Below are 24,986 nucleotides of genomic sequence, written 5' to 3'. Positions count from 1 at the left end.
GTGATATTAGACCTCGGGGATTTCTCGATTATTAAAAAAAACATTTCTAGTATATTTTGTATTTGCTGATGGCACTTTCCGGACAACATTGCTGCAAGAGTCCATTAGTTTCTTTTACCATAGAATGTGACACTGCATACCACATGTTTAGTTGGAAAGGCAAGGATAGCGAAAGTTACAAGTAACTATATCCAAATTTAGAGGGTTGGCGATTCTCATAACAGTACAACCTGTTTTTATAGGAAAACTGTTATGATACCTCCAATTTGATTCTATACCATTTCATACAATCAGTTGTCCTCTTTAAGTTCTCAAAACCATTTTGGTCTTAGCTTGAAATTCTTGTTCCTGACTCCTTATGTGGGGTACTAGTATATAATAATAGAATAGTCAAATGTCTTGAATTATCATGCCTGGGTCGTAAAAGTTCTTAGTGATGTTATCCAATTTGGAGGGTTGGAGGTTCCTAATGATAATTTTGTACAGGTAGCTAAAGGTGACCAATTGGTCAATAAAGTGTATTGGAACCATAAGGTCTCAGATTTATATTTCAAGGAGGCAAAAACATTAGGTGAATTCTTTCCATATGTGTTTTGTCCAAGCCTCAGTAGACAAAGTGACCCGGTACTAGTAGGAGGTAGCAGGTACCCCGTGGAATTAGCCGTGATTCTAATGGGAAATAGTAGGTACCCAGTAAAATCAATCGATGCCCAAACACCACGATTACAAAAAAAATGGTTAGAAGCCTTCCAATTTGAATATACACCTTTTCAAAGTTGTGTGACCTTTCAATCTCAAAATCCTTTTTGTCTTTGCTTGAAATTGTCAAGTGTGATATTATCATGCAATGTGCTTTTTGTTCGTTTTCCTTTCAAAAGCTGGAGGTCAACAGTGAAGTGTCAATTACTACGAGGAATAATACAAAAAGAATGTACTAACACGAGCAGCTTTGTGGAGAATATAGACAAAAAAGATGTGTTAACATCTGTCGAATCTTACTGTGGCCACCTTTTACTATGTCTGTCTATCCCTTTTGTCGAACACACCAGCTCTTATTCATTTTGTTTCTTGGCTTCTATAGAATATTTCTCAAAATGTCTCCTATCACTATCGGTATGCCTAAACATTTCTTTAGTCAGTATTAATCCTATTGGCTAGCTTAAAGCATGTGAACATGAAGCCGACCTTTTTACGTACTATTCTTAAAAATGAGCTCTTTTATTCGAATCTTTATTCAGCTTCTAGCAGTGCATCAAAAGGTGTTTTTAGCTTTTCCATTTTTTGAGTTTTTATTTTATTTTATAAACTTAGTCATGTCTTTTGTTTCTATTACGTCATTCGAAGAAGGAGAGACTTGCTTAAATATTATCTCCGGAGTTTTGGTTTGCATTACATATATCATTTTAACAAAAAAATTTACAGGAGATTTGTAAAATTTAATATATGAGATCTTCCTAGGGGCATTTCTTTTTTATTCAAATTATAAGTGGGTATAAGAGATCATGTTCTCCATAAGAGATAAGGTTCATGTTCTAGGTTTCCTCATATATGTATTAAGAACCATTTAATGAGCATTCAAGGGTAGTTTTCTTATATGTATTAAGAACCATTTATGGGTTCACTGAGTAACGTTTTTTAGAAAGTCGTAGGAGTATATGGAAATATTGATAGTTTTTTTGTAGTATGGATATATGATTATTAAGAAAATATATACATAAAATACCTAATGAGAAACATTCAAGGGTAATTAGTTAGCCTAAAATAAGCTTTGAAGTAAGCGCCATGATTATTAAAAAAGATCCACTAAATATCTTTAAGTATTTTGTTGTAAACCAAATTATTATCGTAAATTAACCCATAGGAACTCATAAATTTCAAATTCTGGATCCGTTGTTCTCCGTATAAGTTCATCAATTATTTATGATACTGTCATGTTTTAACTATAGATGTAATTTTTGAACAAGGTGGATTCAAATTGTACTGGTAAAAATATTTTCAGAATTGAAAAAGGATGCAGCCCATCGTTCTTTTCTTAGGCCATCTCCAACCTTGCACCAATTTTTGCACCAAATGCTATTTTGGTGTAAAAAATGGTGTTTTAGAGCTCCAACCTTGCACTATTTTTTGCACCATTACTATTCATTAATAATTTTTTTTTTTTTTTATTATATAACACTTTTAATTTAACGTATTATAAATTTTAATTTTTACATTTAGATTCCTAATATACCTAATAATATTTTATGTAATATCTTATAATATTAATTTTACATCTTAAGTTGGAGTGTAAGTTTTATAAATTAATTTTCGTATATATTATTTTATATAAAATTGTAAGTTAATTTTATTATAATTTATAATTGTATTAAAAAATATAACCATCACAAAAATGAAAAGTGCAAATATAAAATATAATATGTTGTTAATAAATAACACAATGTTCAATAACATAATAATTTCGAATATATAACACAATTATAACACAATGTTCAATAATAACACAATGATCAATAACATAACAATGTTCAATGATTAAAAAAAAACATTAAACAACATAATAATTTAGAAAATTATAACAATAATTTAGTACTAAGTCCATATCATTAAAATATTGAATGTATGGGGTAGACCAAAATTATTGACTTCTTTTATTCATTATTAATAAATTCACGAATATTTGGATCACCAATAGAAAAATCATAAAAATTTTATTTTCTTCTTTAAATTCTTTAGTTTCAAAGCTCCACAAAAAAATTAAGAACAAAGATGCTCATTTTGCACTTCGTATGTTAGTAGAGCATTTATGGGAACAATTATAATCATGGAAGTTGAATATTTATGTAGAAATTAAAATAAATTCTACTGTCAATGATTTTAATTATCCATTAATGTGTATAACGTATAATATTTGCTTACAATTTATATTATTTAAAATTTTATGGTATAAAATAATTTTATATTAAATGATTATATAACAAATTGTACTTACATGGTAAAAAAAAGAAAAAAGAATTTTTTGTATTTTAAAAATAAAATTTAAGTAAAGAAAATAATATATATAAAAAGAGAGAAGCCCATATAAAAGGAATTTCTTTTTTGGTGCAAAAAAATTAGGAAAAAAAAAATATACATTACAATTTTTGCATCTTTGAGTTCATCCATTTGTTGGCTGATCAATTACTCTCATGTTGGGGTATGTTCTTGTTGTTTAGGCCCGTGAGTGATATATTTGGTATTATAGTCACCTCTAAGATTCTTTCCACTTGGATAGTATCAGGATCCTTAGCTTGTGCCCATTGGCTCCTTTTGTTGTTTGATTATCTATGCTAATTAGTTCTTCAATAAGCATGTGTACTGAGGGTGTGTTTTTGTATGAAAGGAAATTTTTTTATGTTTGATTGGTCAGAATATTTTTAAAATATATATTTTTTTTTTTAAATAGTTCCTTAAAAATAAAGAAAATGACTTTCGTAGTAAAAGTATCGAAAACAAAGAATAAACTTCATATTGATTGTCCCCTCCCTACCATTCAACAAACATCACTATTCCATAGTCTCCATCCCACCATGCCCACGCGCATACGCCACTCCATTCCATATTTTCTGTTTACTTACCAAACATAAACGTAAAAAAATCTTGCCAAAACATACTGATCCAAACTAATGTGCGTATAAAAATTAGAAAAGCACCCAACTGGGACCAAAATGCTCTTAATTTTTTTTTAATAGGAATGGATGACCTGATGCGATGTAAGTAATATTATACATTTGCTGCATTAGATTGTTGCATATCTATTTAGGAATATTTAACGTCATTAGTTGCATGCGGCAATACGGATTATTATTAATAGGAAAATACGAATTGTTAATTTGCATTTGGAAAAAGTCACGGCAAATCCGAGAGAAAGGGACAACTTTCTTATTAGTTAGCCCTAATTTTCCAGAAAAGATGAGAGAATATTAAATATAACATTAAAAGATTAAAGCTGAAACTATAGGCAAATCATTAATAACTTGTTCAACTTAGCTAACCGAAAAGAATTAATGCTATGCAATCGTTTTCACTTGCACGTGTATATTCTATAGACAGTAGGCTTTCCTTACCTAAGTTAACAGTTAGTGGTTAAGAAGTCACAATATGAACTAGGGTGCCTATCATCTGTTCACATGTATTATTAAAAAATATATATATATATATAAAATTAATCTACCTGTAAGTTGCACAACCAAGTTATGTCTGAACACTATATCCGAAACAAAGTTCAGTTAATTTGAATCAGTCAGTCGAACAAACAAAAATTATAATTCTCCATCAAAATAGGATAGATAATTTGCCGATGTAGTTTGGTTTTCCTCTCCTCATATCTAGGAAAAGAATTAGTTTCTTGCATGACCCATTCTAAGTTTGCTAGATACAATTATGCAAATATGAACCTTGTATTATTACTGATTGTAAAACAAAAGAACAACGTTGAGTTTAACTCCAAAAAGAAATTGGAAACCTTATTAAATAATAAGGAGTATATCGTAACAATTAAATTACATTAATGGAGTAAAAGTTCCTTATATTAACAGCTTATATTACTTAATCAAAAAAAGACATTTAACGATATTTTATTATATCGCATTGGGAACAGTTTGCACCTAATAGTCGACAAAACATGCGCAATGATGGTACGAATAAAAAAATATGAAGGCGAAAGTCAGCTAAGTTGAGCTAAGAAATCAATCCTCATTATTATAGTATGATTATATTTTATATGATTATATCCATATGGAATATACATGGTTGAATATATAACTGGTGGCCTGAATAAAGAGCCAAGTTAACTTATTAGGCACATATTTGTATGATTGTAGTATTATACTTCCTGTATCCCATATTACTTGTCCACTTTTCTATTTACACGTCCTCTAAGAAAACATAAATAAAAGTATACTTTTACAATATTATCTTTATCTTTCTCCAATAAAATGTACTCTAATCAATATTGGCTACTCTAAAAAAATAATTAATGTTAAGGTCAAAATTGGAAAACTTTAATTAATTATATCTTAGTTTTGTAAATGGACAAGTATTTTGGAACGAATATTCTTAGTAACGTGGACAACTAATATGGGACTGAGGGAGTATGTGATAAACCAACTTATTACTTATTGAAGTATAATTGGTCCATTATAGCTTGCAAACTAGCTTTGATAAAAGCCTGGTATAATTAGTTATTCAAGTAATCAGTTGAGTGTGTATAAATTCAGAAAGGTGTGAAGAGTAAAAAAATGTACCAAAGAAGTGGAGGGTAAAAATATATTTTCTCAAAGAATAAAGGTTTCAAAATTTCTATGAAGTCGACGCAATAATTTTTAGTGGACTCAGGACATCATTTTACACCGATCAATGGTGCAATAAGTGAATTTTCTCTTTTTACCTTATTGCTAGTCCAATTGACCCATTATGATTCGATATTGAATTTAGTGTATTTGATGATTTTTTTTTTCACCCGCTGTCCAATGCTCGCATTAGAGTCCGATTAAATCCGGATCTCATGTTGCAGGGCTCTTTTGAGGCAGCTTTCTAATGAGATTTTTTTTTTTTTCGGCAACTCGAGACACTTCCGACAAGAATAGAGGGATTCCAACCATCTCACCACAACCCATATTAATGTATTTATTGAGTTAATGATAACAAAATTGAGAAATAAAAACTGTACATTTAAAAAGTACATAAACAAAGAACTATAATTCCCAATAGAGGCTCCAAAAAAAAAAATAACTCTAATCTTTATTTTTGACACATTTTAGCTAGTATATAGTGCATAATCAATGTATAATTAGTATGCATATTGATTATAAACTTATTACAAATTATAAAGTGACAATGACTATATACTATTACGACTAGACGAAAAGAATTTTTTTTAGTCGGCTGTCAAAAAGTATTAAGATCTCTAATATTTTATGAAGAGTGGATTTCATAATATCTTAGCAAAGAAGTGTCACAATGGTTGGATAGGGGTTCCTCTTGTGTTGTACTCCTTTTGGTAATAACTCATAAGTCCCTATTTGAGATTTTTAGCCAATTACATGGTTCTCATCTATCTGGACCTACAAGTAAAGGTACCATCATTTGGAAATTAGCCTAAAATCCACTTTGTTTGGTTGATTTTTAAAGGAAAGTGTCTTTTTCTCTTTAATTGGGAGTATAATAATGCTTGAAAAAGCTGTCATCAATAGTAAATGTATAAGATTTTGCAAGCGAGTTGTCAAAGTCAAAGGACAAATGAGCCAAAAACATCAATATGGAACTAATCATAAGAAAACTACTTTGTTATATGCATTTTCATTATTTTATACTATGCTTTAATATGTTACTTTTTATAATTGTAGCACAACTGTTGATCCGTTGCCTTTGCATTGGAGATCTTTTTGTTCTTTTGTGTTAAAGATTCTCTTGATCTTGAATAATTTAATGGACACATCCTATCTTATTTCCTTCAAAGACAAAGTTTAGAGGAAGGAGGCCAAAAAAAAGAGACAAATTTTTGAATAATTTGATGATATTCATTTTTATTATGATAAAACTTTGTGCAAAATTGGAAATGTGAATAAAACCTTCCCTTATAATCTCACATTAAACAATGGATCTTTTCAACTGAATTGTACCTGTAGTAAAATGGAATTTTATAGAACTTTCATGTTAAGAAAAAAAAAAAAAAAAAAAGGAAAGAGAAATATTTCAAGTATAGGAGTGAATCCTACGATGATACCGAAATTTTGAATGTCAGAAATATTTAAAAAAATATAAATTAGCATGTAAAATGCACATAAAATCATATAGTAATAATTGCTCAATCTGTCAGATATGTTGTTAAATCAATAGTTACTTAATATGTCACTAACTGTCGTATTACAAATTTGGAACTAAGTTAAAGTTTCTAAAATGCGAAAATAAATGTGGAAGCTATCTTATAATCACGTGCACACTCTGTTTACTTTTACTTGTCCAGTATTCTAAAAATAAATTTTCACTGTTACTTGTCACTTTTAAAGATTTTAAAGAAAAATATTTTAATTTAAATACTCACTTCAAATTATTTTTCAAATCCATGCACCAATTAATATGGGTATATTGATACATTGTGCACTTCTTTTATTATTTCTTAAAGGTGTGTCATACTAAGAGCCCGTTTGGATTGGCTTATAAGTTGCCTATTTTATGTTCTTTTTTTCCTATTTTACCCAAAGCCATTTTAGTGCTTAAAAAATAAGTCCAAAAAATTAATCATTTGTTTCAAATTCATGCACCAATTAAAACAACTATAAGCCAAATATTGATACATCAACTTATTTTTTTTTTACTTCTTTATTATTTCTTATAAACAAAGTTTCATCCAAACAGGCTAAAAGCGGAGGCATAGGAGTACTTACACCTACTTGTCAATTTCAATGCATAGGCATTAAATTGATGGATTCACTTACCTAAATATTGAAATTGGTCACAACATTAAATTCAAAATATGACCATGCAATAAGTGTAATTTAGAAATTTCAACAACCCTTTGACGGCGTACCTTTTTAATACTCACTCCATCTCAAATTATTTATCGTGCTTATTAAAAATAGTTATCTCAAATTATCGTTTTAGAAATTCAAAGCATAATTAATTATCTATTCTCCATTTTACCGTGAGTAGAATTTTATCATTAATGAAGATGACACATAAATAGAGTAAATATTTAGTGAAAAGAAATTATAATTTAGATATAAATAAAAAAATTAGTCAAATGCTCCTTTAATTAATATTTCTATAAAGTAAAAAAGCAATAAATAATTTGAAACAGAGTAAGTGGTATGATTAGGAAATCATGGTTGGCTATAAACAAAGCCGCGTTTTATGTGGGGGCCACTTTTGATGGAAAAAAAAAAAGTGGGGTCGAAATACAATTATCCGAAACCATAAGGATCTTTCATTGTCAAGTCACTTAATTGTAGTATTTACTAATGAAGTATACCTATTTTATTTTTATGTTCTTATTAATCCACAAAATTTTCACTTCACTTCTTCTCTCTCTACTCTCAACGTGATCGGCGACACATATGAATGTTTTCCGGCGAATTTCCCACCGGAATGTCAGTTTTCAGTTTCCGGCGAACTCTTTTTAGCTGACGTGGCACTTTTATTTTCAGTTGCCATTTTTATACTCTCTTTCGATCTCCTTTGTTTTTAAGGTAATTCGAATCAGATTCTCTTTGTTTTTTTTTTTCGTTCTATTTCTCGTAATTTCGTTTTTTTTTTTTTTAAATTTATTTATCGGATTTTAGCGTTTTAATGTTTTGTTGTTTTTATCTGCCATTTTGTGTCTGTATCTTTTTTTTTTTAGGGTTCACACTACTTGGAATTACTCGTTATTGTTAGTTATTTTTTTAAAAGTTCCTTTTTTTGGTTTTTTTTTTTTATGAGTTTGTTCTGGTTTTTTACTTGAGTGTTTGATCTGAAGTTACATTTGGACTTTTGTATATTTTCTCGCTGCATAATGTAGGGCTGAAGAGTGTAATATATGCAACAAATTGTTGAAAAAAACTAATTTTTTTTGTGTCATTTATTTATCTTCTTGGTCAATTCATTGAAATTCCATCTAATAAAAAGGAAATATTATATATCTCCATAATAATGGATAGAAATGCACTCAAGGGTGTGACCTAGTGGTCAATAAAGTGCGTTGAGAATCACGAGGTCTCATGTTCAAATCCCAAAGAGAGACAAAAACACTAGGTGATTTCTTCCCATCTGTGTTCCAGCCTTGGTGGACGGAGTTACCTGCTGGTACGAGGTGGCAGGGAAGCCATGGAATTAGTTGAGGTGCACGCAAGCTGGCCCGGACATCATGGTTATCCAAAAAAAATATCTTGATAAAAAGGAGTAGTTCCTCACCCCGGAGCTACTTTTCCATGTTCCTAGTTAATGGTTATAATAATTCTCCTTCCTCGGTGAAGATGTTGTTTGAGAAAATGCATCTTTTGTAGCTTCACACATTGGGATCCTTGGCATGAATATCTGAAGTGTCTCTATTTAGAGGTAGCAGAATGAGGGGGCAAATTGTCTGATTTTGGATTTTCTCTATGATTTTTTAGAGCTATAGTTTGTAGATAACATCTTTATTAAATCATCTTACTTATTTCTTCTGGGTTTTCTGCATGACATCTGTAAGCTTGTCCTTTATGTTCTGGTTTTCTCCTAATTTGTTCTCCTTCTGATCATGGCTCCAATGTTGTATGGTTATACTCTGTATATCTAATCTAGCAATTTTTTTGGTCATGAATGATGCCATGTTCTGGCAATTTTCTCCCTTCTCTCTTTTTGAGTAGATATAAATACCTGTGTAGGCATATTTTGTTGACTCGAACACATGCCTATTTCTTTGACATATGGAAAATTGAAATTGTTGGGGTGTGATTGTTTACTATTTGGATAATAATGTTCTATGAGACAAGGATGGATGCAGCACTGTGGATTTACATGGTTAATTGTGTGTGTGTCTCAGGTGGTGAGATGAATGGGTTTCAGAATGATAAAAATCGCAATCTTGGAAAACCCTTTCCAGGATGCTTGGGACGAATGGTGAACCTATTCGATTTAAATTCTGGGGTGGCAGGAAACAAGCTTCTTACAGATAAACCACATGGTGATAATGAATTTCTTTGCTATATATTTTTCTATAGCGTTCCATCTTTGACTTTTGAATCCTTTATTGAGAACCACATAAACAAGACACTCTGGGTTAATGATAGTTTTGTAGGTAAAAACATCACCGTTTGTTCCAGTTACGCCTTTTTTTGTTTTTTTTTGTTTTTGATAAAGAGTGGCCATTAGAACATTTTTGTGGAGTTGACTCTTCAAACTTGGGAATGGTGCATAAATAGTATTGTTGGCAGAAGGCTAGTCGCCTACCAAGTTCAAAAAAGATATTTTGGATGTCATGGGTTTGCTGTGTATGAATTGTGACTGCCTCCATCTGGAACTTTTCTCATTTTGCTTAAAACAAAGAGCTCCTGCAAGAACGGCTGGGTCTAGTTTAAATTCATATGGATGATATTTGAGTATTTGATTCTATTGTTTTTGCATCCTCTAACCGTGAAACTGGATTTGTGTTGACTTGGTCCGTCTTACTGCAGGCTCTCTTTCGAGGAGTCAATCGGATGTTGTCAGGATGTATCCTTCTGAGGATCAAATAGAGGAAAAAATGGTATATCTTCACACTATCTATAGATGATATTATTATTAATTAAGGAAGCAAGATGAGCTGGTTTTTGCAGAATTTGACTTCAATACTAATGCTTAAATAATTGTGCGTGCAGATTGTTTCAGATTTGAAGAGAAACAGTTCAAACAGGAAACCAAATGGAACACCAATGAAAATGCTTATAGCCCAAGAAATGTCCAAGGAAACAAACTCTTATCAGAATCCCCCTAGTGTTGTTGCCAAGTTGATGGGCCTTGATGCTTTTCCAACTCGAAGATCTGTTTCAGCTACACGAAGTCATTTTGGAGGTCATTCCCGATGTCATACTGATTCCTCTTTCAGTTATTGCCAGCATGAAGACGGATCCTTAATGGAAGAAATGCATCAGGAATTTCATCAATGTCCAGAACATAATGAATATAAAGATGTCTATGAAGTTTGGCAGCAACCCACAAAGATAAACTGTGTGAGAAGCAAATCTCCCCAAAAGACAAGACACGACGAAACCAGTATTGACAAGAAGGTAGCTTTTGTTCGTCAGAAGTTCATTGAAGCTAAATGCCTTTCTATAGATGGAAATCTTCGCCAGTCTAAGGAATTCCAAGAAGCATTGGACGTTTTAAGCTCCAACACAGATCTATTTCTCAAGTTTCTGCAAGAACCCAATCCAATGTTTTCGCAGCAGTTACAAAAGTTGAAGTCCGCACCTCCTCCTCCTGAGACAAAACGAATAACTGTTCTTAGACCAACAAAGATGGTGGATAATAGTAGATTTGGTGAATCAGTAAGCAAACATGGAAAAGAGATGAAGAGAGCCATCCAGGTGGGTCAGGGAAACGGGGTCGACGAAAGCCATTGTGCGATTGCCCCTCCTGCACCACGTTGGAATATTGATGAAAATACCGCTCAGCCGACGAGGATAGTGGTGTTGAAACCAAGCCTTAGTAAGGTGAACAACTGCAGGGCTGCAAGTTCTCCACCTTCAGCATCACCAAGAGCATCAGAAGCTGAAATGAACTACGCAAACATAGAGGATAATGAAGCTCAGGATTCAGGAGAGGTGGCCATGGACATAACACAGAAGATGCGAGAAAACCTTGGTGGACACAGAAGGGATGAAACTTTGCTTTCTTCTGTGTCTTCCAATGGCTACATTGGTGATGAAAGTTCATTTAACAAGTCTGAAAATGAGTATGTAGCAGGAAATCTCAGTGATTCAGAAGTCATATCACCAGTTTCTCGGCACTCCTGGGATTACATTAATAGATTTGTTGAGCCTTATTCTTGCTCCTCCTTGAGCCGTGCATCTTATTCCCCGGAATCTTCAGTTTCCAGAGAAGCCAAGAAGCGACTATCTGAGAGATGGGCAATGGTGGCATCTAATGGAAGTCGTCCGGAACAAAGACATTTACGAAGAAGGTCCAGCACATTAGGTGAGATGCTTGCTCTTTCTGACACAAAGAATGCTGGAGGAATGGAGCAGAAGATTAGCAAAAAAGAGCCCGGAACTTCAAATTCCAACTTGATGAATAATTCCAATTGTGATGAAGGCACTGATGAGTCACCAAGGAACCTCTTGAGGTCTAAATCTGTTCCTGTATCTTCGACTGAATTCGGTACGCAGTTGAATGTGGATGTTCGAGGTCCCGAGACAGGTAAACCCAACCTTCCCGAAGAGACAACAAAGCCAAGAAGCACAAAATTGTCACTGAAAAGTCTGTTGTTCTCAAGGAGCAAAAAACCAAGCAAAGACAGCGGGAGCCATCTGCAATCCAACAATGAATTGCAGTCTGGTGTTAAATCTTCACATTGTCCTGCAAAAGTTGATCCGGGACGTGAGTTCTTGTCAGCCGATCTTCGCAGATCACCAGACAAACTGGTTTCCCAGAATTTGTTTGGGGAGCAAGGGAAAATTTCTCCTGAGGTAATGTACTTACCTCTTTCAAAGAACATTTCCGGGTGATACCTTAGTGTGGTTTTATGGGTCAAATTATGGGAAATCAGTTTGGTTCCATTTGTCTCATTCATTTAATTTGATGGTTATCATCTGTGTTCTCCGAAAAGTTGGTGATAGGCGCTGTCACGCCTTTTGATTCGTCTCTTGCAATTTCTTACATACCTTTTTTATATCTTTTTTGATATCTGTAAAGATGTATGAGGACAATTTATCGCACCAACTGTAATAGGATTGATATGACTATTTCACAGATTGTCTGCTTACAAAAACAATACAAAACTCATTTATGTTGTACTTTTATCAGGTTGGCCTATTTGTATCAAAATCTTTGCCTTTGGAAAACCAATGTGAGAGCCAGGACCAACCAAGTCCAATATCTGTTTTGGATACAACATTTGAAGAGGATGAACATCCAGCATGTATATCCTCTGGCAGGACGAAGCCAGATCATCATGGTAAATCATGTACTAAAAACACCTAAATCTCTAGTTTCCCTTTTGCTTTTAAGTTTTAATATATGTGCTATATGTGCAACTTCTAGTTTGACCTTTTCTTTTGTTTGGATCACATCTTACAGGTGGTGAGTTGTCTGTTGACTCTATAAGGTGCAATCTGATTGACAAATCTCCTCCAATAGGATCAATTGCTCGTACTCTGTCATGGAACGATTCCTGTGTAGATACGGCCAGTTCAGTTCCTGTAAGACCATCCGTATCCACTTGGCGGACAGAGGAAGAAGAAAAAGAATTGTTCTCTTTTGTTCAAACATTATTAACGGTGGCTGGCCTTGATGAAGTGCAATCTGATGCATTCTTATTGATGTGGCATTCGCCTGATAGCCCTTTGGATCCATCGCTAAGAGAAAAATATGTTGATCTGAGCGAGAAGAATACACTACACGAGGCCAGGCGAAGACAAAGGAGATCAACCCGAAAACTTGTGTTTGATTGTGTAAATGCAGCACTGATTGAAATTGCAGGATATGGGCCGGACACTTGCCAGGGAGCCATACCTTACGGTGGGGTCAGCAATAATCTCCCAGAAGGAGCTAAATTGATATTGGTGGACCAGGTGTGGACCCGAATGAAGGAATGGCTTTCTAGTGAGGTGAAATGTCTCTCTGGTGATGATGGGGACATAAACAGCCTGGTGGTTGATGGAATGGTGAGGAAGGAGGTTGTGGGGAAGGGGTGGCTTCAATATTTGAGACTAGAATTAGACATTGTAGGAACAGAAATTGAAAGGAAGCTGCTCGAAGAGCTTGTGCATGAATCTGTAGTTGAATTTACCGGTAGAGTGTGATAAGTTTTTTCCACTTATTTTTGTTTCCCTTGGCATTTTTGTCTCAAACTACTTATATAACAACATTATCTCCTGTATTATTGTGTTTGCCAACAATGCTGCAAACATTGTTTATATTGCAAATCTGTAATGTTTTGCGTCTTTAATTGTTTTGCATTGCATGCTTTGATTCTGGTCTAGTTGTCATTGGTACAGTCTAACTATGTAAGCCGACACAAATGCAGTTTTTTACACTTGCCAATTGACCTAGCTTGTGTTATCAATTGGTGGTTCTCCCAATTTTGCTTTTGAGCTATCGACAATCGCAAGTCACAATGCATTTCAGAGCGTGGCTTGACGTTCAATTACTTGAACGAAAACTATGAGAGACTAAATAGTCGAGGCGTGCATAAATTGGTCCCATGAATCTCTTTTATTTTGTCGTTTTAAGCTTCGTAAGATATGCTTTTTTTTTCTTCTCCTTCTTCTTCTTCTTCTTATTCCTGGTTTTTCTGCCTTATAATTTTGGGCAGCCAATGTGATCACTGGCACGTTCCTTCCCCAAAGTATGTGACTTATTTAAGAGCTCATTTGTCCTGTCTGCCTAGAAGTTACCAATAGCCATTATTAGTTCATTGAAGAAGTCTTCCTTAGGTGGAAGTGCCAAATCAGTTCCTTCAGTAGCATATTTTTTTACTGGACCATAGAATTAGAGGAGAAATCTCGTGACTAGGTAGCGCAACTCTTTGAATATCCCATGCATCTATTCATTCTTCTTTTTCAAGCTCCGTAAACTAGAGAGATAGAAAGCAAAAGATCTACAATAACGACAAGATAATATCTACCCATTAATTTTCATGGCATGTACAGCTAATAAAATGAAAATGTCATTGTGCAAGCAAAGCCAAAAGATTCACATGCTGACCATACTCCAAAATACCGAAAAAAAGTTACCTGTACCGGAGGGAGGAGAATTCAACAACAACGACAACAACAAACCCAGTGTGATCCCACGAGTAGGGTCTGGGAGGGTAGGATATACGCAAACCCTATTTCTACCTTTGTGAGGTAGAAGAGAGACTGTTTCTGATAGACTCTCGGCTCAGAAAAAATACCTGGCACAATAATGTTAGAAAAGAGATAGCAAAATAACTAGAGGAGAGTTCAGGATTTGAAACTTATGAGTTTTGGATTTTAGCTCTTTTAAGTTACTTGGTTCTAAATTAATAATTTGTATACAAGGTTTGGACTAAAGCTACCAGATTCTACTGAATTCATACCTTCTACTCTACCTCAGCTCTGCTCATGCTTGATGTTTGCCTCAAATCAATGAATTGCATATAAACTTTCTCTCACTTAAACTATGATACTTATATTACTCGCTTTAATATGCGACGTTATAGGCCATATTGTTAACTAATTTGATGTAAACACCATATTCGAGTAATTAGAATATGTCTCAATATACTACTAGGGAGCCACATGGTAAAAGACAAAGATGTCTACCGTTTGACTCAGTATAATAGTTAAAACTGTTTATGAACTAGTTCAGCTAAGAAAAACCCCCGCTGCAAGTGCTACACCAGCAGGTTAATTTGTCCTTTGAAACTGTCATATTCACTAGCATTACGTCCCTTTCGGGGATTGTTAATTTGCTGCAACATCCCCACCTGACTCGCTAAAATTACATATTTCATTTTACTTGATAGAATTTGATTGAGCCTGTATGTTTATTACGTAATCTATCATGGTTAAACTATAAATTGATGTAAGAATGCATTAATTAACCATAGTTAGGTAATACTTATAACCTTATGAAAAGATACATGTTATGCATTTATAGGTTTGATGCATGCATGCACTGAGCGGAGGTAAGTATTTCTCTGCATGTAGTTTAATTTCAAATGTAAGTATATTTTTTTATCCCTTTAAAATATGAAGAAACCTAATTTATTATGTATGCTCATGTGATAAATATGTATATCCAAAATACATATCTTTCATTTGCCTATTTGGGGTAAACACTAAATGTAAGTATATTTTTTTTGATCCATTCAAAATATGGACAAACCTAATTTATTACTATGTAAAAACCCAAAAAAACAAGACAAATGGCAAAAACTTGATTGTTGGACCACCTACTTGTTTTATCAAGAGTAGGACCACAAGGGGCATTAATGGCACATGATTTTATGGTTATATTGTTTAATGGCTTCTTTCAATCACACCTAATTGCTGACTCTGCTGGTACAATATAGCCCAAATTTTGCCACACCACCTAATTCAATTAAACTATCAAGATCCCAATATATATGTGCATAACATTTAACCTCTTAAATGGATGCAACAAATGCTATAGCACAAGCATATCTGGGTCATACAAACTACAATCTCTGATAAAGAATATATGACACATATTAACCTTTTAACACTAGATACAATTTAACTAGTTATAGCAGTGTATTTTTTTTCTCATAACAGAGTTATCTGTTGTCGTAAGTCAATTTAGAGAGTGTGAAATTTCATTTGCACTCTATGCACAGAACATAAACTCATTCGAATATTTTGTGCAACAAAAATTTATTCCACTATTGTCAGTGATGAGACCCAAAATTTAGGAACCAAAGTTCGATTAGCAACAAAGGTAAGCTGAATTATCCTTATTTGTCAAAAACTTGGAGAGTGAATTTAACTGATACATGTGTTAACGAAAGATAACATATACTCAGTTGAGCCGAACATCATCTTTATTTAGAAATGAAAAAGATAAAATTAAGAGAGAACATGGACGGACAGTCTCATATGAAACCGGACCAGGACAATAGGGTGTATTTGGTTTGAAAAAGGGGGGCCTAGTTTGGGCCGTCAGGTGATATAATTGGGCCTGCTGATTGTTGGACTGTCTCTCAGTGGTCAGTAGGATTGCATACGAACCCAAGCCGGTTTCGATTTTTTAAAGCGAAACTACATAAATGACAAAGTTCTGCTAACTCAAGCCACATATATATGTTTCACCAATTACATTTGGTAGCAACAATCAACAATAAAGCGCGTGTATACAAATTTTGTTTTTTCGCTGTATACATGAATCCAGCGCTGTATTCATGTATACAGCGAGTTAAAATTTGCCAAAAATTAACAAACACCATATTTTCGGTATGTATACAACAAATACAGGCGTATACAACATAGATACACCAAAAATATTAACAAAAACAGGCGAAAAACACTGTATACAATATATGTACACCGAAAAAAAATTGAATACACTCAAAATATTGAATACAAAAAATAAAATTGTATTCATTTGTATACAGGCGATAATTCACTCTATTCATTTGTATACAAAAAGATCTTTTTAGAAAAACGCAAAAAATATTATATACCATGTATACACCGTATGTATACACAGATCTGGAAAAAAAACTTCTGAAAAATATGTATACAGTGTATGTACACATTGTATGTATACACAGATCTGAAAAAAAACTTCCAGTCAAAAATTCCGATCAGATCTGTGTACACCTTCTTCTCCTTCACCTTCTTTTCTCTGTCATCATCACCGTCACCTTCAGATTTGAAAGTTGGCTGTGGTTGGTGTTGTTGCTGTGGTTCGCCGAAGAAGTAAGCTCCGGCGACTTCTCTGGTGATGGTTGCTGCTGTTGCTGTTGGCAGTGAAGAGGAGAAGAATGGCTGTGGTTGGTGTTGTTGCTATTGTTCGCTGGAGAAGTAAGCTCCGACGACTTCTCCGGCGATGGCTGCAGCCATGGCGGTGTCAATATTCTCTTTAGCTCTGTTCAAATAGAGCAAATCGATTTTGCCGGGAGCCCAAAGAAGCGGGTGGCGCGGCGGAACAAACAAAGAAGGAGAGAGAGATGGGAGGGTTGGGTTAGAAGTGAATAGTGTGATGGGTATTCTACTTTGTGTGTATATATATAGTTACTAAATGTCATTAATATACAAATGTTTGCTATGAGAAGTAATTAAGTTAAACTATAGCTACTAAATGTCAATACCCACTATATGTTTGTTATGTCATGTAGTTACCCCATTTTTTAAAGACCAAACCAAACCAATTGCATCGGGTTTTTAAATTTATAAACCAAACCAAACCAACAAAAGTCGGGTTTTTCAACCTCGGGGTTTCTCTGTTTTTTCGGGTTTTTCGAATTTTTTCCGATAAAGTTTTCATACAAAACATATAACTTGTACTTCAAATATTTCTTTAGTCCTACTAAGATACGACTATCTAATTAAGATATTTATTACGAAAATAGCACAAAACGTGATGAGAGATGACATTGTACTAAAATATTCAACGAAAAAATTAATGAAATTGCATAAAATAAAATGATCATAATCTAAAAGTACTAAGTTGTGCTACAATAAATACAGCCAATTTATAAGGCATGTAAAAAATGATCATAATCTAAAAGTATTAAGTCATGCTAAAATAGGTACGGCTAATTAGTATTAATTACATGACAAGATATTAAATAAAAAAATAAAATTAAGTTATGTATTTTCACTTTCTAAACTAATATAAAACTAAAGAATAGATATCAAAATTATTGTCATTCCAGTGTTATATATGAATTTCTTTTGTTAGCATTAGTATTGATTTGATTTTTGTTGAGTTACTAATATCATTGGGCTATAAAACTTACTGGACATTCAAAATTCTAATTCCAAGCTTGAAATAATATGTTAAAAGACAAAAACCTATGAAAAAGTTAAAAGAAACATTTATAAATTACATTATAAATAAATTATTTTATGTATAAAATATGTTTGGAATCTTATAAATGTAATGTCGGGTTGGTTTAATTCAGTTTGACTATTTTTAGTTAAAACCAAACCAAACCAATAGTGTTCGGGTTTTTCTTTTTAAAACCAAATCAAGTCAAACCAAACCACTAGTCGGGTTTTTTTCTCAATTTGGTTCGGATTATCGGTTTGGTGCGGTTTGTCGGTTTGCTTTGTACACCCCTAGTAGTCAGCTAATAGAAGAAATTACACGGTTTTCCCTTCAAATGGGTTGGTCTTTAAATTTTACTCTTCAAAATCGAATTTATGCTTAGGCCATGAGTTCTTTAAAGACACGAGGCATAATTTGTGGGATATTCGATGCAAAAATATAAACTTATTCTCACGAAAAATTGTTTGTCTGAGGGACAAATATTAAAGACCAGCACAAAATAGAGACAAAAGTGCAAATGACCGAGGATATGTTTGGTTGAAAAAACATGTGGGCCTAGTTTGGGCCGTCAAGTGATATTATTGGGCCTGCTGATTGTCGGACCTAATCCTAGTGGTCAAGGTCCATCCTTTGGCCCAAAGATGTTTCCTAATTAGTAATTATACAGAGGTTGGAGCTTACCGTTATAGGTTCTTTGTTTTTTTCTTTTTCTAAACCAAAATTAATGCAAGCTATTTTTGTGCACAGGGTGTAAAGGGAAAGTGGAGCATCTATTCATTAATTATGGTGTGTGACCATTAATTATGGTGTGTGACCACAAAAAAGTTATAGAAAAATCTGAGTTCCTTGCGTTTTGCACCCTTAATGTATGCACCTCTTTTTGACTTGCACCCGATCCTTTAATTTTTTATGATTTACACCATAACGTATTTATTTTTTGGCAAAACCATATAACAGTTCATTTTATGAGGGACATAATAGGAAATATGTATAATTCATAAGAGAGTAGTGGAGGGGGACTAGAATGGATGATTCGTTAGAGGCTTAGAGCCATATATGACGTTGCTGATATCTATAGATCACTAACAATGAAAGTTAGATGAGATAATAACAGGCTAGGTTGCTTTTCAAGCTGCGTTATACAGATAAATTGGTGAAAAAAGTCATTGTAAATAAGAATCAAGAGAAGGTAAAAATTCCCAGAATATACCTTTATTTTCTCATAGTCAGATTCTCCACCTTTATAGAAACGAAAATCGAAAACAACCACCATTTAAAGATTGACAGCTTATTCCTAAACGATGAAAATAGCTCTGTACTTGTGCTTCTTTTCGCATAAGTTTTGTTAAAACCAAATTCTATTTATTATATTTACTACAAGTTTTGTTTTTGTACTTCATATCTAAATTAAATAAGTGGAGAAACATATACCCGTCCGTACTAATGAACTACTTCCTTGATTTACTCATTTCAACATTACTGGATGCGTGATGCATTCTCTGTAAAGTAGCAAATTGTGAGGAACTTGTCAATAATAGATTTGGTTATTATATGAAAGTAAAAGAGAAATACTCCCATGATTGAGATAACATGTATAGTAGTAGCTTGGAATTCTCTAATTTCATGATCTTGAATATAATTAACATTGTAAAATTGAAGGACAAGTAAAAAACAATACTACTGCATAGCTACGACACACTGCATCAATGGATGTTCTTTTATTTATTCCTGAAGTGAGAAATAAAATAAATATCATGGAGGTTTGCATAGCAGGAAGAGCAGAATATTCTCTCTCTCTCTCTCTCTTATAAACTAAATATTTCCTATCTTGTCCCTCATGAAATGAAATGTTCTATGATTTTGCCAAGAAATGATTAGGTTAGGGTGTAAATCATAAAAAATTAGAGGATAGGTGCAAGTTAAAAAAAGGTGCACACATTAAGGATGAAAAATGCAACGAACTCGAAAAATCTATATAGACATTTCCTTAATCAAATGCACGTGATATGATTGTGATGTTTTGTCCCCTTAATTATAATTGTGACATGTTATTCCACTAACTATATTGCCATTCTCCGAGTAAAATGATATATTCGGGCATTTTGTTTTTAATGACATGAATTCAGAATCGTATTGTAAGCAGTTTTTTAAAAGGCAATTGGGATCGATTTTGGCTTGCCCCTGTGGAGCTGCATCGACAAAACGCGCGTGTTAGTTTCCCCGTGGATGCTTACGTCCTAAGCGCCCGACTGTCCGCCTTAAACATGCCTAACGCCCAACGCTCGGGGCTTGCCTTACAGTTCTTACACAATTATAGGTCAAATTCCTTAACAACACTATTGACCCTCATAATTCTTTAATAAATGAATGATTTCTAATAGTTTTTTTATCTATAAAAATAAGAAGATTGAAAGTATCTCAAATAACAAGCCGTAGTATTATATATTTACTATTTGAGAACACCCTGAGGGTGAATATCACTTAATATTTCTTTTAAAATATATAGCCGGATTTTAGATGTTCACTTATCATTATCATTGGTCTTCATGTCTTTTTTCCTATGTCTCAAAATTATCATATTTTATTATTTCGTTGTTCGAATGTAATTTTGTTTCTAGAAAGGAGTAATGTTTTAATTATAACATTAATAAAGTTTATTGATTATTTTCTTTTAGGAGATAAATAGCATAGTATGGTAGTAATATATTTAAGAAATTGTGACTCTTTTTTGTTTGAAAGTTAAGATGTTAGAGTTAATTGCATTTCATTATAGCTTTTATATCATTGCATTTTTTATATTTGGAATATTATGTTAGATATTTTGTTTTCTATGAGTTATTTTAATCATGTTTTTACTTTTTTAAAACTATTAATGTGTTTTTTTAATAAATTTGTGTTATTATACTATTTTACTACATTATAAATTAAAATGTTAAAGATTCATGAGGCTTACGCCCCATGCCTCAAAGCTCGCTCCGTGCTAAGTTAAACGCTCCGCCTCACGTTCCCGCCTTTTAAAACATGGATGGTAAGGGGATAAAATGTTACAACACTGTACGTTAGTGCTTACAAATTTAGTGTACTAGTGCTATTTAAAACTGGAATATCCAAGTGCACTGACAGTATAGTTTGACAGGGTCGAATAAACAGAGAGTCGGTGGGGAAAAAGAATTAAATGGCCGCAAAAGCAAACGTTCAATAAATGAATCAGAAATACAGATCAACTAACCTGTTGCTTTGTGGGGCTTCTTCACGTGCAGTTGCAGGCAGTGCTTCTACGTTGCCCAACACCTGTCTTTGACTTCTGTCACTGGACAATGTGGCCAATGTTTGTAACTTTTGAGCCTATATCAAAGACACCGTCATTGTTACACTCAAATAGAAGTGTTTGAATCGGAATTTCACTAAATAAATTCAAAATATAAAAAAATAAAAGACGAAGTAGACAAGGAGTTTCATCTAATACTTCTTCCGGACTAAAAAGAGTATCCACTTAGCTTTTTTTTGGAGTCAAAAAGAGTGTTCACTTATCAAATTAAAAAAGAATTAATCTTATTTTTCCAGACTTGCCCATATTAAATGCTGTGTGATCAAATCTCAATACTTATTTAGTTAGAGGCAATTTAGTCAAATTCTTTTTTATCAGGAGGAAATAACACACACACACACATATATATATATATATATATATATATATATATATATAATATGATCTTTTATATACGGTAGAATTTCCTGTCAAAGGGGATTCATCTGATTCAGATGAATCCCTTGCGCCTATAACTTCGCTCCGTTATAAACATAGTTGGCATATTATTATAACTCAATTACTCAACTTACCTGCAGCTTAGACATCTTATGCCATATGACATGCATGCATCGTAGAATGGTGTCTCTGCCTCTGATGGCACTGCAATTACACTTTTGGCTGATTAATTCAACCAACACTCTTTATTTCCGTAAGGCAAATATGTTGAATCTATTAGATCACACAGAAATAGTAGTGCAATAAGAGTAATATTCACCCATACTAACTTAAAATCTTGAATTTGGCTATGTCGGAAGGTGATCATCTTTGACTGGTAGACTGTAACCGTTTTTGCTTGTTCACTCGGTATTTGATATCTATTCTTAGTTCCAAGTAATCAGGATTCATACCGTAAATTCTCACTTTATGGTTAAAATACTACTTATGAAAGGCAATTATATATTCAAAACTCGAGCACGCCTAATTAAGAAGAGGGGCACTTATCACCTCACCGTGATATTTGGTGGTGACTGGTGGACCATAATTAAGAGGCAGCTAGCAGTACACTTACTGAGCAATCAATCATTTTTAATTAAATGATTGGCAATTAAGTAGATTAATGTCACCTTTCGGTATCATTTTCCAAAAGGAGCCAATGAATTTTGCTTGTCTCTAAGACATTTGTGTCCTGTCGGCCAGGTCTCTTATTTGCTGAAGCTGATTTGCTAATTTTGCCTAAAAGAACAAATTAAGACAGAGAAAATTGCAGCAAATTGCTAAAGTGTATAACTCCGAACAAATTAAGACAGAGAAAATTGCAGCAAATTGCTAATGTGTATAACTTCATTGACCACTAAGATTACTTCTTTGGTGCAACGAAAACTCAATAGTCATATTGACTCTTCTGAATTGAGTGTGGCCATAGCCTCAACTGCTAAACAGCGACAGGATGAATAGGCTATATACTTATTTTCAACTGTCCCAATTAGGGGTGTACATGGATTGGATTGGTTCAGATTTTTTAAACATCAATTAAACCAAACCAATTGCATCGGGTTTTTAGATTCATAAACCAAATCAAACCAACAAAATTCGAGTTTTTCAACTTCGGATTTTCTCAGGGGTTTTCAGGGTTTTTTCCGGAAAAGTCATCAAACATATAACTTTTATTTCAAATATTTCTTTAGTTATAGTAAGATACAACTATATAATTAAGGTGTTTCATAAGAAAATAACACAACATGTGAGATGAGTGATGACACCACAATCTAAAAATACTAAGTCATGCTACAATACGTACAATTAACAAATATTAATTACATGACAAAGAAAAAAAATTAGGTTATGTATTTTCACTCTCTAAACCAATTATGCAGAACTAAAGAAATAGAAATCCAACATTATTGTCATTTCTAGTGATAGAAGTGAACTTCTTTTGTTAGCATTAATGTTGAATTGATTTCGGTTTGGACTTTATTTGAGTTATTAACTGTTACATCCCGTATTCTCGTGTGTTAAGTTGTATCATAGGTTAGTCACATAAGCTCAAAGGACAGGATTATGTTTGAAGTTATAAGTGTTTATGTTATGTTCAACAAGTGATAAGTAAGTGCCGCGAAGTTGGAGGTTAAACGAATCGAAAAAAAAAAAAAAAAAAATAAGTTTCAATGTAGTTTGGGATGTTGAATAACTTACGGACTGTATGGAGTTTTGGACATATCCAAGTATGCAAATAAAGAGATCCCGGTATAAAGTTTTAGGTGTCGAAATAATTTCCGCGGATAAACGATCCCAAGCATACGGAAGTCGGTGAACAAATCGCATGTTGACTTCTTGAGCAACTATATAAAGGGTTTAACCCTCATTTTCAGCCAAGAAATCAGCCCAAAAATATTTCCCAAAAATTTAGAGAATTCTCCAACCTTCCCTCCATTAAATTTCAACGCGAGTTAAGTAAAAATCTTCGGATTCGGGTTCCGCCGCGATAGTTACGATTATACTATTGTGTTGCGGTGAATTTGTGGTTGGGAGTAAGGCAAGTATTGGAGATATCGCGGTATTAGCGGAAGTAAGGTATGAATCTTTCTCTTTTGGTATCATTTAAGGCTTATTTACGGAGATAAATTTATGGAATAATTATGTAGCGAATTCATTTGTGGAGGAGTTGGAGAAAATATCATATGGTGTATTTGATGGAATATTTTGGTAGTAATGAGGTTGTTGTTGTTGTTTTTGTTGTTATTGGTTGTTGATTGTTGGTATTGAGAATTCGGGCTGTGCATATAAATAGGGGAGATGCCGATTTTCGAGTATAGAGTAGTTTGACTTGAAAGTTTAGTATAAGTATACTATGATGAGTCTAATGATAGTGTGAATCCCTTCTTAAATGTAGACTCGCGAATTCGACGAATAAGTGTGGATAGTCGGAGTTGAACAGGTATGTTAAGGCTAGTCCCTTTCTTCTAAAGGCATGATTCCTTTCTTATGAATCCAATAGGTGTTTTTCAAATGTCCCATGATCCCTTTACGTGAATCCATAAATGTTTTCCAAAAATATTTTTATTCTCAAAAGTTAGAAATTCATGATTCATAGAGTTCATGATTCAAAGGCATGACTTCTTTCTTGATAACCCATAAATATATTTTCCAAAATTTCTGAGTCAAAGATTTATGATTCTATAAGCTTTTATGACAACAACAACGGACATGTTTTTACAATATGAATGACGATGTTAAAGATGAGAATGTTTCTATGATGATGATTTTAATTCTAGAAATTCCAAAGCTTATGATGTTAATACTATTATGAGATTATTGAGATTATTTCATGATTTTCTAGATTTTATTCATTGTTGTTGATCTCGCCTTATAATAATCGTTCCTTCATGCGAGATAGAGCGATGATGATTATTCCATAATATAATCGGAGGCTACCGACCTTACGTCACTCCGATATAATTGTGGCTTTTGATTGGGCTCTCATGCATGCTTTATATATATGTATGTATTTTCTCACACCGCGCCGCGCTATAGTCGGCCGGGCATGGCACGTAGATGTGCACAC

The 24,986-nt window shown here is 33.3% G+C and overlaps 1 protein-coding gene across 3 annotated transcripts; it reads left to right on the top strand.

The window, feature by feature from the left end:
* Positions 1–8,017: 8,017 nt before the first annotated feature.
* On the top strand, positions 8,018–13,668 carry LOC132053028 (uncharacterized). Of its 3 annotated transcripts, none has more exons than XM_059444810.1 (6): positions 8,018–8,225; positions 9,539–9,679; positions 10,170–10,240; positions 10,353–12,161; positions 12,499–12,658; positions 12,772–13,668. In XM_059444810.1, exons 2-6 carry the CDS (start codon positions 9,547–9,549, stop codon positions 13,494–13,496), a joined length of 2,898 nt encoding a protein of 965 aa, XP_059300793.1. In that variant the 5' UTR covers positions 8,018–8,225; positions 9,539–9,546; the 3' UTR covers positions 13,497–13,668. The 3 variants fall into 3 exon arrangements, with proteins under 3 accessions (XP_059300793.1, XP_059300795.1, XP_059300794.1); XM_059444811.1 differs by having other exon boundaries at positions 8,019–8,225; positions 12,499–12,649; XM_059444812.1 differs by lacking the exon at positions 9,539–9,679.
* Positions 13,669–24,986: the final 11,318 nt, after the last annotated feature.

This window comes from Lycium ferocissimum, chromosome 4, assembly GCF_029784015.1.
Source record: "Lycium ferocissimum isolate CSIRO_LF1 chromosome 4, AGI_CSIRO_Lferr_CH_V1, whole genome shotgun sequence".
NCBI classification, from domain to species: domain Eukaryota; kingdom Viridiplantae; phylum Streptophyta; class Magnoliopsida; order Solanales; family Solanaceae; genus Lycium; species Lycium ferocissimum.
This window is presented reverse-complemented; position numbering and strand designations above follow the sequence as displayed.

Coding starts and splice junctions, on each gene's coding strand:
- LOC132053028 (XM_059444810.1), top strand. CDS start 9,547: ATGAATGGGTTTCAGAATGATAAAAATCGCAATCTTGGAAAACCCTTT. Junction 10,241..10,352: donor ATCAAATAGAGGAAAAAATG/GTATATCTTCAC, acceptor TTGTGCGTGCAG/ATTGTTTCAGATTTGAAGAG. Junction 12,659..12,771: donor AGATCATCATGGTAAATCAT/GTACTAAAAACA, acceptor CACATCTTACAG/GTGGTGAGTTGTCTGTTGAC.